Source organism: Rhinatrema bivittatum, chromosome 2 (assembly GCF_901001135.1).
Source record: "Rhinatrema bivittatum chromosome 2, aRhiBiv1.1, whole genome shotgun sequence".
In the NCBI taxonomy this organism is placed as follows: domain Eukaryota; kingdom Metazoa; phylum Chordata; class Amphibia; order Gymnophiona; family Rhinatrematidae; genus Rhinatrema; species Rhinatrema bivittatum.
This window is the reverse complement of record NC_042616.1, coordinates 326,514,332-326,527,629: the sequence shown is the minus strand read 5'-3', so window position 1 is coordinate 326,527,629 and position 13,298 is coordinate 326,514,332. Positions and strand designations below refer to the sequence as shown.

Genomic DNA, 13,298 nt, shown 5'->3' with positions numbered 1-13,298 from the left:
GGTACTCATGCTCCTGTTAGCAATGCCAAGCACCTACTGTGTTATGTATGGAAAGAGATCAAGTACCAAAATATGCAACCAGAGACAAAAAAGGGTTGCAGAAAGATATAGAAATAATCACCATTGTATATTTCCATCAACTTGGTTATAAAGAATTTCTAAGAACACTTGGATATGTTGCCTGTACAACATATTTACATCCTATGAAGTCCAGGAGGCAGCTCACTTGGCATGATGAATGTATTAAGAAACGAACGAGCAGTAAATCTGAGACTGAAATCATATCTAGCATACTCTGACATGTATGAGTGAAGTTCATTCCTGCCAATAACAGGTACGGATATGTTTCTTTTAAAAGTGATGCTACTGATGCTCTCTTCACCATGTGGAAGTGCAGGAAAGGAGGTTGGGGATGCAGGGCAGGGAGAGGTGGAAGAGAGAGAATATGGGGGCTGCTGAGCAGGAAGGGGTAGGAAAAAGGGGTTGGGAGTAGCTGGGCAGGGAGAGTTGAGAAGGGGAGAGAGAGAACACAGGAGAGGATGCAGTAGGTGAGAGAATGTGGGGCAGGTATGTGAATGCAAGACTAATTATTGAAAGGGAGTAATTAATTTGGAGAACATAAGAAGAACATAAGAATGTACCATACTGGCTCAGACCAAGGGTCCATCAAGCCCAGTATCCTGTTTCCAACAGTGGCCAATCCTGGCCATAAGAAACTGGCAAGTACCCAAAAACTAAGTCTATTCCATGTTACCGTTGCTAGTAATAGCAGTGGCTATTTTCTAAGTCAACTTAATTAATAGCAGGTAATGGACTTCTCCTCCATGAACTTATCCAATCCTTTTTTAAACACAGCTACACTAACTGCACTAACCACATCCTCTAGCAACAAATTCCAAAGCTTTATTGTGCACTGAGTGAAAAAGAACTTTCTCCGATTAGTTTTAAATGTGCCACATGCTAACTTCATGGAGTGCCCCCTAGTCTTTCTATTATCCAAAAGAGTAAATAACTGATTCACATTTACCCATTCTAGACCTTTCATGATTTTAAACACCTCTATCATATCCCCCCTCAGCCATCTCTTCTCCAAGATGAAAAGTCCTAACCTCTTCAGCCTTTCCTCATAGGGGAGCTGTTCCATCCCCTTTATCATTTTGGTAGCCTTTCTCTGTACCTTCTCCATCGCAACTATATCTTTTTTGAGATGCGGCGAACAGAATTGTACACAGTATTCAAGGTGTGGTCTCACCATGGAGTGATACAGAGGCATTATGACATTTTCCGTTTTATTCACCATTCCCTTTCTAATAATTCCAAACATTGTTTGCTTTCTTGACTGCCGCAGCACACTGAACCGACAAGTTCAATGTGTTATCCACTATGACACCTAGATCTCTTTCTTGGGTGGTAGCTCCTAATATGGAACCTAACATTGTGTAACTATTGCATGGGTTATTTTTCTCTATATGCATCACCTTGCACTTATCCACATTAAATTTCATCTGCCAATTGGATGTACAATTTTCCAGTCTCAGAAGTTGTTACTGGAGAAGTGAAGGATGATGGGGGCATGCAGGAGTGAAGGGGTGCAAGATCCATAATATGTCAGTTTTGGGAATGTGCATTTCTTCTATCTTTGTATTTAGCACAGGAGGAAATATATGTTTCCATTTCTCCAGTTTTGCACTGCATGCAGAGTGGCTTTTTGGGATTTCCATTCCAGCTTTTGTCTCTACATTGGTGAAGGTCGGTTGTGTGTGTATGTGACTAAGGTGAGTTATTTTACTAGCACGTAGGGATGTCTATCACTCTTATTTATGTTGTTTTCTCAAAAGGACAAGCATTAGTGGTTAACTGCTGCCTTTTCATAAGTAGAGCTATTGTGCCTGGTAGTAGAGGGAAGTTCGTGTTGCTGCTATTGAGATGATATCAGAATGAAAAAATTTTTTTTTTGGGTAAGTTGTACAGGGAATGTCCTAGTTCTGCTCTGCACCCATTGCTGGGGGGGGGGTTTCCTCTGGATGCAGAGGATATGTTTACATTTAGTCCTGAGACGGTCATGTGTTCAGTGTTTCACACCCTTAAGCATCATTTGTCAGGTGTGTCCCGACAGAAAAAAGGTTGAGAACCACTGCCCTCAGCCGCCACCACCAAAACCTCAGCTCGAGTTACTAGCTGGCCCTCCCTATAATGATATAAATAGTTGACTACTATGAAAGCCTTAGAATCTTTCTCTCTCCCTCCCAAGTAAAGAAATGCCTGCCTGGACACTTCGCAGGATGCAGTAACTCTAAAATTCTCATAGTCACGCCTCTTTTCCTTATTGTGGGCGTTATTCATGCGAAAATTATCGCATTTTGATAAATCTAGGCCATGGTGACTTCCCAGCCTTTCTTTGAAGAATTATCTTGCCCACGGATGGACAAAGCCTCCTTCTATATAATTCTTTCCAACATCCATATGTTAGAAAGCATATAAAGTGACTTTTGAAAATGGAGAAATTTATCTGTTCTTTCCATGAATCCTGCTAAACCAGTCCAGTCCAATCCAAACAGGTGGGAACAAGAATGCAAAGGCCCCTCGCTTCTGCAGTCAGTGCAAACAGTTTGGTGCAGAGGGTACATATGTTTTGGTTCAATTGTAGCCAATGGAAGGGCTTTTTCTTTCGTCTTCCTTTATTGGACTCTGATGGCTACGCGACTGCTTCCTGCCTTGATCCTGTACAGGAACGGCCAAGGAGGGAAGACATAAAGAAGCCTTTCCACTGGCCACGGTTGAACCAGAGCATCTATACTCTTGGCATTGAACAACCTGAACTGACTGGAGAACCGAGGAGTTTTTGCATTCTTGTTCTCACTTGTTTGGATTGGAATGGATTAGTGTAGCAGGATGAAATGGAATCCCTTATTTACTTTTCTTGATGATTTATTATTGCAACTCTAGGTGAAGAATTTCAAAGAATTAAGAGAAAAGTAGCAATTTTATATTCTGCTAAATTCCAGATTGTGTTCTATGGCATGAGCTCCAGAACTGTACACAATACTCCTGCTGAGCATTCTAGAGGCCACAACTCTAGAAAGAAAGATAAATGTTAACAAATTTCAAGGTAGAATAGATAAGCACAGAGGATCTTTAGTTGCAAAAAAGGTAGAGAGATAGTTTACATAATAAAATATAGTAATACATAATTCTATATTTATTTGTATTGGAAAGATATATTTAATTTATTTGGATCTGTAATTATTGTAATCTCTGTTTTCAGCATTTCTTTCGAATTTCCAGGAAAACAATTTGTTGACTAAATAAAAACAGCAGAAAGGTGGGATAGGGAACATCCTACTGCAAATTCCATCAAGGCAGGGTAACTGAAAAGAATAGAAACCTTAATTCTTCTGCCTTAAATTAGGATTTCCATTTAGAATTTAACTACAAAACATACCTTATTTAAGCATTAATAAGTTGGGATACATTTTTCAATCTATGCTCGTCTTTTTATTCTTTTTAAACAGCTGGAACGTTGGAAAGAATTATGTAAGAGGGGTTCGTATGACTGACTGAGCGTTCGTCCATCTATCAGCAAAATAACTGGAAAGATGGGATGGAAAGTCACCAACTTTGCCTTGATGGAAGAAAAGGAGAATATTTCAGACAAATTTGAAAACCTGAAACATCAATAAAGTAATTTCAGAGAATGAATCTTACAAATATCACCATTACTTTACTATGGCAGGCAGTTACAGGCTGCAGAATATTGACACACTGGAGGAAAAAAACCTGGAGCAAGTAAAAAAGGATGGCACCTTTCACGCCACTTCTTCCCACATTGGCTAATCAACATCCCCTTACATGCATCCATACATCCCATGCCCCCAAAAGGGCCATACCTCCTACTCCCATTCAAAATCTCTTTTCCCCAACAAATATCCAATTCATAAAGGGGTAGATTTTAAAAGAAGCGTGTGAGGCGTACATGTGCGTGTACTACCTGGTGCATGCACGTGCACGCCCGATTTTATAACATGCGTGCGCAGACGTGCACATGTTATAAAATCTGGGGTCGGCGTGTGCAAGGGGGCGCACAATTGTGCTCCTTGTGAACGCTGAGTTGCGCTGCCTTCCTCCGTTCCCTCCCCCCTAACCTAACCTTCCCACCCTTTCCCCTAACCTTTCCCCCCCCTAGCCCTACTCTAACCCCCCTAAAATGTTTATCCTACCTTTTGCTCTGCCTCCGGCCAGGCGCAAGTTGCGCGTGCCGGCACGCGATCCTCTGACACAGCGGCAATGGCCACTCTGTCGGAGGCCTCTGGCCCCGCCCCCGGACCGCCCCTTTAGTAAAGCCCTGGGACTTACACGCGTCCCTGGGCTTTACGCACGTCGCCAGGCCTTTTTAAAATAGGCCCGGTGCACGGAACCCTTTGAAAATCTGGCCCAAATAGCAGAGTGTAAACCACATTTCCTGTAGGTGCCTACAAATGACCTGTTCTTTGAGTGGTGTGCAATATAATATGCTCAAAAAAAAGTACATTTGTGCAAGAAAAAAATGCTTTTTTGTTTAATCATTTATTTTAATATGCAAAAGGAAATATAACACCATAGAAATAGTTGTTTGACATCACTTTTTATACAGACTGTCTTTCTCTGCTTTTGCTGTCATTTTTCCCCCCACACAGTTTTAACTTTGTAACTCTCAAGACGGAAGACCAACATAATTCTTTGGGTCCATCTTATTAGGACAAAAAAATGCATTTTATTTTGTAAAATGCTAATATACATTTCATTTGCTGAAACAGAAAATAAAATATAATACTTGAGACTCATGAAATACTGGCAAGGCTTCATAACCTATTTTTCAGCTGAGAATCTATAAAACATTTACATCTGCCTACCATTTTAGAATAGTAAAACATGCATATTTCAATAGTACAGAATTTGTATCTGCGTTACATGCTGCCTTGGCAGTATATACAGTTACAACAAAACTGGTATGTCACCATGTTACCACAGATCCCTAGTATTGAGAATTTTCTAGTTCAACAGAAATACAGGCTCCTTTAAGAATACACATGAGGCTTCTTGTGACTGTTCTCCTCGGTTACCTCTAAGTGGTTTATAACATATATTTATTAACATTTTATACAAAGAGTTCACTGTTCGAGGCCGGTATGTACTACCGTAGTTAGGATTTCTATCAGTGCTATCATGGCCACATCTACAGTAAATCACAACAAAAAGGGACATGAAAAAGGTGAGGCTGCATTTTAAGGATGTTTGCAGGAGGGCTATCTAATTTTCTGTAAACAATTTTTATGGTCGCTGACTTCATAATGTTACCTTTATCTTGATATTTTCTTTTTTTGATAGCATGCTTATTTGGGGATTCTTTGGAGAATTTATTGAAGTTCACTGTATCTTTTTTTTTTCTTCCCCTTTCTTTTTTGGTCATCTCTTCCACTGCCTCCTCCCCAAACAGCTCCAGGAATTCTCATTAGCCAGAAGGCAGGAAAGGGACCAAACCTCTAAGGTGCAATCTCAGCACTATTCATTGCACAGCAGCAGCAAACATCTTCTTCCCTCCCCCTCCCTGAGCATGCCCTTGCCCATGGAACAAGGGATCCAAACTCTGATTCTTTGTGCAGCAGCACTGTGAATGGGGCGCCATAGGAAAAACTGCCTGAAAGATAGCTTTCTTGAAAATTCTAGCACTGAATGACAAGCAGATTATTTAACTCCACAAATATGACCTAATCTAATGGGAATAACGAAAGTTTGTATGATATATCATAATTGCTTCAGCATTTTGATGTGTCTGGAATACAGCCCTTGTATAGTATTTTTAAGCACAATAGGGTTTGACAGTGATACTCAACTTTTTCCCACTAAAAAGACTACTTTAAGGGAGCCTGAAGGAACCACAATTCTAAATACATTTGCCCCACTTAAAATATATTTTATTCTCATACTATTTTATTTGGTACTTTTATAAAATTCTGTAATGTAAGACACACATTCAGGACCCTGAAACACAATGTGTGGCTCCTGAACCACACACTGGATATACCAATATAAACCCTATTTGTTCATGTTCATAAAACTGTATAATTAAACACAAAAAGCAAAATAATATAAAAAATGCCTGTTGGCAAACATAATAAACATTTATATTTTGTTCAAAAAAAGTTTTACTGTGTTCCTAGAATGGGTTTTACTTTTCTATCTGTTCTATTTTCCTTGTAGAAGAGAATGCTATAAAATGTATCACTAGCACAATATTAGAAAAAGGAATGAAATAATACCGGTATTCATTGGTTACAAGTATACCTTTTCTAGTTCAATATAAATAATGTTTCATTAAAATTAAAGTATGGCTTCCACGCATGCACAGTGTGAAGCACCTAAACTGAGAGAGCTTCTACATTTTTAAGAACACTTTGGTTTGGAAGACAGTCACTTTTAATATATGAAGTGCTCCTGCACATAAAATAGATATGCATTGCCTGTCTCAGACATACAGGAATACAAAATTAAGCACTTGAAGAAAATGTTGAAAAAAAACAACCCTTTAAATATGTAAAACAGAGTACAAAGCATTTCAAAATTACTGGCCACCCACTATTTTTTTAAAAATTATTATACACATTTGGGTGCAAACTGAAATGTAGGTTAAATATAATGGTTCAAGACAAACTGAATACAATATCCATTATAAAATAACGCAGCAAAGTGGTAATTTCTGAGTATAAGCAAAAGAACAAACAAACAAAAAAAAAAAAAAGATGCTCTGAAATGGCCAAAACATTTCTAAAATTAATGGCAAGTGTGAGCTGAGTTCTAACAGACTTGATAAGCTTTAGATTGCCTTCACTCCATATTACTGATGATCTACAGCTGCCACTTGTTCTCCTCTATACTCTGTTACATCAGAACCTGTGGTTGGAAATTTCACACTACCAGTAAGACATAAAAAGAACTTAGAATGTAGCTCCAAAATTTAATAGATTTCAAGAGTATTACTTTCTTTCTAAAGTCACTTTTTGGACAGGCGTATTTTTAAAATACCATTCCAATATGTAAACATACAACTGCTTATTAGCCAGCTCCGAGAACAAAAAAAATTCTCTATTACAATATTTTAAAATATAAAACATTAAGAGATCTTTCCTGATTGCAGTTAAAAGAGCCTTAAAGTACTCTGACCAATGAATACTATACAACTTGCAGTTTTTGACAAATTTTCTGTTTTTGTACTCTACCCACAAAAATTATTGTTCCCGCATAACTTTCAAGACTTTGTAAACACTGTTCTGGAAAACCGTGCTGAAGTAAGGCCTTGATTCCTTTGCCATGAGGGCACACAATGGAGTTTTTCCAGCATTAACAGGATCCTCCACATCCCAAATCTCAGGCATACTGCAGCCAGGCCTGGAAATATATTTAAACAAGAAAACAATTACTAACACAAACTAGTGAAATAAGTTTCAGTAACATTTGTGGCAAATGATAATCTACCTTAACATGTAGAATAAATGAATACATTCCTAGCTCACACTCACTGCGAGAATGAAACTCTTAGAAAGGCAGTCAGTCCCTGAATCATGTGATTCAGTTCCTTATAATTCAATGGCTTTACTCTTTCCAAGAGCAGAAATAAAAAAAGTTAACATATAAGAATGCATCATATTTACTTGTTGAGCCCCAGTACTCTTCCCTCCTACCTTTTTACACTTAATACTCTTAATGAAAAGGAACTGCACACAAAACGCATAGTCCTTAATTTGGTGGACAAAATGGTCACAGCTTTTATTTATTCAAATAATTCTTTAAAATACAAACAGTGAAAAATCAAACTTTCTTCCTTTTTATCATATCCCCACCAGTACAGGAAGTTCGCTTATCGTAAATGGGGTTTTCCACAGACAGCAGGATGAATTAGTCATGATATCTGGGGGAGGTCATCCAATGGCACTGAATGGATCCTGCTCTCCTAGCTCAGAGTTTTTGCTCTACTGAGCATGCACGGGAGTTCTCACACACGGGGCTGCCTTGCAAGTGCCTCAGTTGATTGGAGAGCTTAGCTTTAGCTAGGTAGTTGACTCTCCAAGGAGGTGGGCAGGTATTAAGCAGAGCTAATTCATTTTGCTGTGTTTACTTGTTTTATTCATTTACAAGCAAGAATAAATTAGCCACGACATATGGGGAGTTGTAAGCTGAAGGTTGCAGCAAAGCATTTAACTGAAAAACAAACAAACAAACAAAAAAACCAGACCCTGCCACCTCTCCTGTAGAAAGAGGGCTACAGAATGAAAACCCTCCACAAAATTGCTTGTCCAAAGTTACTGTTGCTTCTTGATACATTGTTTAGATAGTAATAGGTGGGCCCGAATAATCGGAGCCCACACCGAATAATCGGAGCCCACAGATTACCTGGGGTCGGGGGGAAAGACCCTGGCCTGCGACGGCAGGGGATGTCATTGGGGGCGAGTCGACGGCACACGGCTTGCACTGATGACATCGCGGGCCGAGACCCGCCCTTCGGGGATGTTCTGGCGGTGGCGTCATTGGCGCACCAATGAGCGCCCACCCATTTTGGGGCGCTCCGGCAACCAACGTCATCAGCATAGGCCGTTGCAGGCCGATGACACGTCAGCCGGGGAATAAAGGGCCAGGGCCACGTTGAAGCCGGCCATTTTGCTTCGAAATCAGCTTTGGGAGAGCTGACTGCAGCGCAGCACACTAAGGATTCAGCGCGGACCGGAGCAAAAATTTTAAAGACAAAGCAGCCCGATCATCATGGCAGAAACCCCAGAGGAAAAAAAAAATATTTAAAACAGCAACGAGGCAGCCTGAGGTAAGGAAGAGCACAGACGTCTCCCTCCCCCCCCTCATCCTCGACGACCGCGTGGTGGCCCACGTGGCTGCACAAGCAGCCTCAACCTTCCCAACATCGGGGATTAAAAAAATAAATAAATATAAAATCTTTAAAAGACAAGAAACAACTCTACCTGGCCCAGGACCTGAGGCATAGGAGCTCCATCTGGGCCTTACCACAAGACTACAGACAACAGGAGGACCAGTCGATGCCCTCCCACAGCGGACCACCTCAGCCAGCTTACGGTTGCAAGACAAGAAGAGGAATCCAGCGAAGCGTGGACAGAGCATCCGGTCTCGGATACAGAAGAAGACACAGTGAGTAACCATACCTGCGGTAATTAAGATGGGACGGGAACCCAGATCTCGAACATGGGAGCAGCAGAAAGGTGGATCCCCAAGGGGTTCCTGAGCCAGGGGAATAAAAGGGCCGACGAAATCAAACACCCAAGAAAGGACCCCCACCCCAGCAGGAGACAGGACAGCAGAGGGACACAACCCTTTCATCCGTGCCCCCCCCCACCCCACAGCAGAGACAGACATGGGAACCTGCCCCAGAGGGGACCCCCCCACCAGCGACTCCCGCCGGGCAACAACCACAGACGCAGGGGTCAGAAGACACGCCGAATGTACAACGCACGAGCCGGGAGACACAAAGGGGGGACAACCCAAGCACATCAAAGCACATGGATCCGTAAGCGTGACGCCGAGGAATTTGGAGCAGCAACACGGCATGTGCCCTCCTTACTCAGGGTTCCCCCCACCATGGGGCCTCGCCCCTTGGATGCCACAGAACAACACCAATCCAAATAGCAAGACCCTAGGTAACGCTCCGGGTTATGGGGCCTTCCCACAATGGACCCTATGACCTTGTGAGACTGGAAAATTGGGCATCCAAATGGCAGATGAAATTTAATGTGGATAAGTGTAAGGTGATGCATATAGGGAAAAATAACCCATGCTATAATTACACAATGTTGGGTTCCATATTAGGTGCTACAACCCAAGAAAGAGATCTAGGTGTCATAGTGGATAACACATTGAAATTGTCGGTTCAGTGTGCTGCAGCAGTCAAAAAAGCAAACAGAATGTTGGGAATTATTAGAAAGGGAATGGTGAATAAAACGGAAAATGTCATAATGCCTCTGTATCGCTCCATGGTGAGACCGCACCTTGAATACTGTGTACAATTCTGGTCACCGCATCTGAAAAAAGATATAATTGCGATGGAGAAGGTACAGAGAAGGGCTACCAAAATGATAAGGGGAATGGAACAACTTCCCTACGAGGAAAGACTAAAGAGGTTAGGACTTTTAGGCTTGGAGAAGAAATGACTGAGGGGGGATATGATAGAGGTGTTTAAAATCATGAGAGGTCTAGAACGGGTAGATGTGTATCGGTTATTTACTCTTTCGGATAGTAGAAAGACTAGGGGGCACTCCATGAAGTTAGCATGGGGCACATTTAAAACTAATCGGAGAAAGTTTTTTTTTACTCAACGCACAATTAAACTCTGGAATTTGTTACCAGAGGATGTGGTCAGTGCAGTTAGTATAGCTGTGTTTAAAAAAGGATTGGATAAGTTCTTGGAGGAGAAGTCCATTACCTGCTAAGTTCACTTAGAGAATAGCCACTGCCATTAGCAATGGTAACATGGAATAGTTTTTGGGTACTTGCCAGGTTCTTATGGCCTGGATTGGCCATTATTGGAAACAGGATGCTGGGCTTGATGGACCCTTGGTCTGACCCAGTATGGCATTTTCTTATGTTATTATGTTCTTCCTGGGAGGATTCCCTTATCCGATGTACCTTTGGGGTTTCTGGCCAGGGCAGCAAGAGCCACGCCCCAGCCTAGGAGGACTCCAGACGGGATAGGAAAGCCCAGCTGCGAACAGTCTTGGCGATCCACAGGCCCGCACAGAGAGCAATGAAAGATGGAACATCCCGGACATGCCCCCCAGAAAGAACAGGAACCAACCATACACACACTGGAGATGGGGTCAGCGAAGACGACGGCACTAGACGATCATTCCCAAGACGACGGAGCAGCAGACGCAAGACAGGAGACAAGTAGGGGTGAGTTGTCTACGCAAGTTCCTCCCCCCCCTCGGTCTCCCACGGGTACTGTAGCAGCGCAGGAGTTAAAAAGAAGGGGAAAAGGAAAGCGCAAAAGAAGGAACAGCTCCAATTCCAGCGAAAGCAGTATGTCCACTGATTCAGACAGTGCAGAGGATAATGGTATGAACCAGACAACAGTATTACAGAGAGCAGCCTCGACATTGTCTACGGCTCAGGGCATACCACTTTGGGAAAGCGTCCCAAGGATACTGCGAAAGAGGATAAAGAAGAAAATACATTGACATTTGCAGACTAATGGAAGGATGGAGAGGGCTGTGAGATAAGAAGAGGAACAAGAACGGCGATCCTCTGCTGGAGAACAACAAAAAAATATTGCGCAATATCGTGAATTGGATCAGAGCATATTTCCGCATGATGAGTGTGATCATAAAGGACGACCCTTCACAGTGCGGACCAATGCTTATATTTGGGGACACTATTCTGGAAGCTTAGCGGGCCTACAAAGGATGGGCCTGGCTGAACTATGATGAGCGCTTCTGCGATAGACTGGAGGAGAATGGTCAGATGTCGTGGGGAACACCAGACGTGAACCTATGGCTGAAACAGATGACCAATAAAGTGAGCAACACGGGCGGACAGAGTCAAACTGCAGCAAGGCAGGCGGCATCAGGAGCAGCCTATTCAGGGCCAGTAAGCACATCAAGCAGCGCGTGCTGGAGATACAACAAGGCGTCTTGCACAATTAAGGAGTAGAAATTCAAACACATATGCTTGATCTGTTCCGTGCCATACCCAGCGACCAAGTGCACGAAGAAGACAGGGAACGGGAGTTCTCCCACGGGAAAATGAAGTGCAGCATTGCCAAAAGGCATTCTCACCAGTCATTGCTAGGCGTATTCAATTTCACGTGCAGAATGGGCAAAATTTTCTTGTGAAGACTAGCGGCCATGACAGCATCATACGTAAGCAACATCACTTCATCAGGATATCAAAGCCAATAAAGGAGGATCTAGCAATTTGGGAAATCTTCTTGAGAGACTACAGCGGCATATCCATATGTCAAGAACCCCCGGTATCAAGTCGTGACTTGGATATACAATTGGACGCTTCGTGAGGCTGGGGATTTGGCGTCTATTGCCAAGGTGCATGGGCCGCGGCACAATGGCCGTTATCATGGGCTGAAGAAGGGTTAACGCGAAACATAACATTCCTTGAATTATTCCCAATTTGGGTGGCGCTGGTCATATGAAAAAAAGATTACAAAACAAACATATCGTTTTCTGGAGCGACAATCAAGCCATGGTATAAGTCATAAACAAACAGACAGAAAAAATGCCCCAAGGTAGCGAACCTCTTAAGGCAAATAGTTCTGAGTAGTTTGCGCATAAACACAATGATAAAAGCGCAGCACATCCCTGGGATCAACAAAGGCATTACGGATTCATTATCATGTGCTAAATGGTCTTTATTTCACAAACAGGTACCCAACGCAGAAGAGGTGGGGACTCCGGTTCCGGACCGCTTATGGGCAATTGGTCTCCAACCACCATAGACTTGTTACGGAGATCATTGGCTCCCGCCACATGGGATGTGTACTGCAGGGGATATGGGAGAGTACGAGCATTCCTAAACCAGCAAGGCTGGGAGACGGGACCGGTGGCAGAGGAACTGTTAGTGGCATATATTGCATGGGCAAAAGAGACAGGCTTGTCAAGGGGCATGGTGGTTAAACAGCTGGCAGGTTTGGCCTTCTTCACGAGCGCACAGGGGTGGGGCGATCCTACCAAAGGATTTTTAACACAAATACTGCTGAAAGGCTGGGGCAGAAAGCTAGGGGCAAAGAAGGATGGGAGACACCAGGGAACGGATGCCATACAGCGGATTTGATAGCGGAAAACACTACATCATGATACTACTGGATCTGTCAGCAGCATTTGACAAGTAAACCATAACATACTATTGAAAAGACTGGAGGAAATTGGATTACAAAACAAAACAAATGGTTCATATCCTATCTTAACAATAGATCTTATCAGGTACAGATAAAAAATACAATATCAGTGTTATGACTGGGCTGTGGTAAGTAGGGATGTGAATCATTTTTTGACGATTTAAAACAATCGTCAGATATATTTTAAATCGTCAAAAATCGTTAGAGCCGCGATACAATAACAATTCCCCCGATTTATCATCAAAAAATCGTAAATCGGGGGAGGGCGGGAAAACCGGCACACCAAAACAACCCTAAAACCCACCCCGACCCTTTAAAACAAATCCCCCACCCTCCCGAACCCCCCCAAAATGTTTTAAATTACCTGGGGTCCAGTGGGGGGGTCCCGGCGCGATCTCTC

At 42.5% G+C, this 13,298-nt stretch overlaps 1 protein-coding gene across 5 annotated transcripts in view; it reads right to left on the bottom strand.

Moving 5' to 3' along the window:
• Positions 1-4,544: 4,544 nt before the first annotated feature.
• Positions 4,545-13,298, bottom strand: part of DPY19L1 (dpy-19 like C-mannosyltransferase 1) — a 414,496-nt gene continuing 405,742 nt past the window's right edge. For all 5 annotated transcript variants that reach the window (XM_029589768.1, XM_029589772.1, XM_029589771.1 and 2 more), the window contains one exon: positions 4,545-7,422. In XM_029589768.1, the coding sequence (XP_029445628.1) occupies positions 7,263-7,422 (160 nt within the window). In that variant the 3' untranslated portion in view covers positions 4,545-7,262. The remainder of the gene's footprint in view (positions 7,423-13,298) is intronic.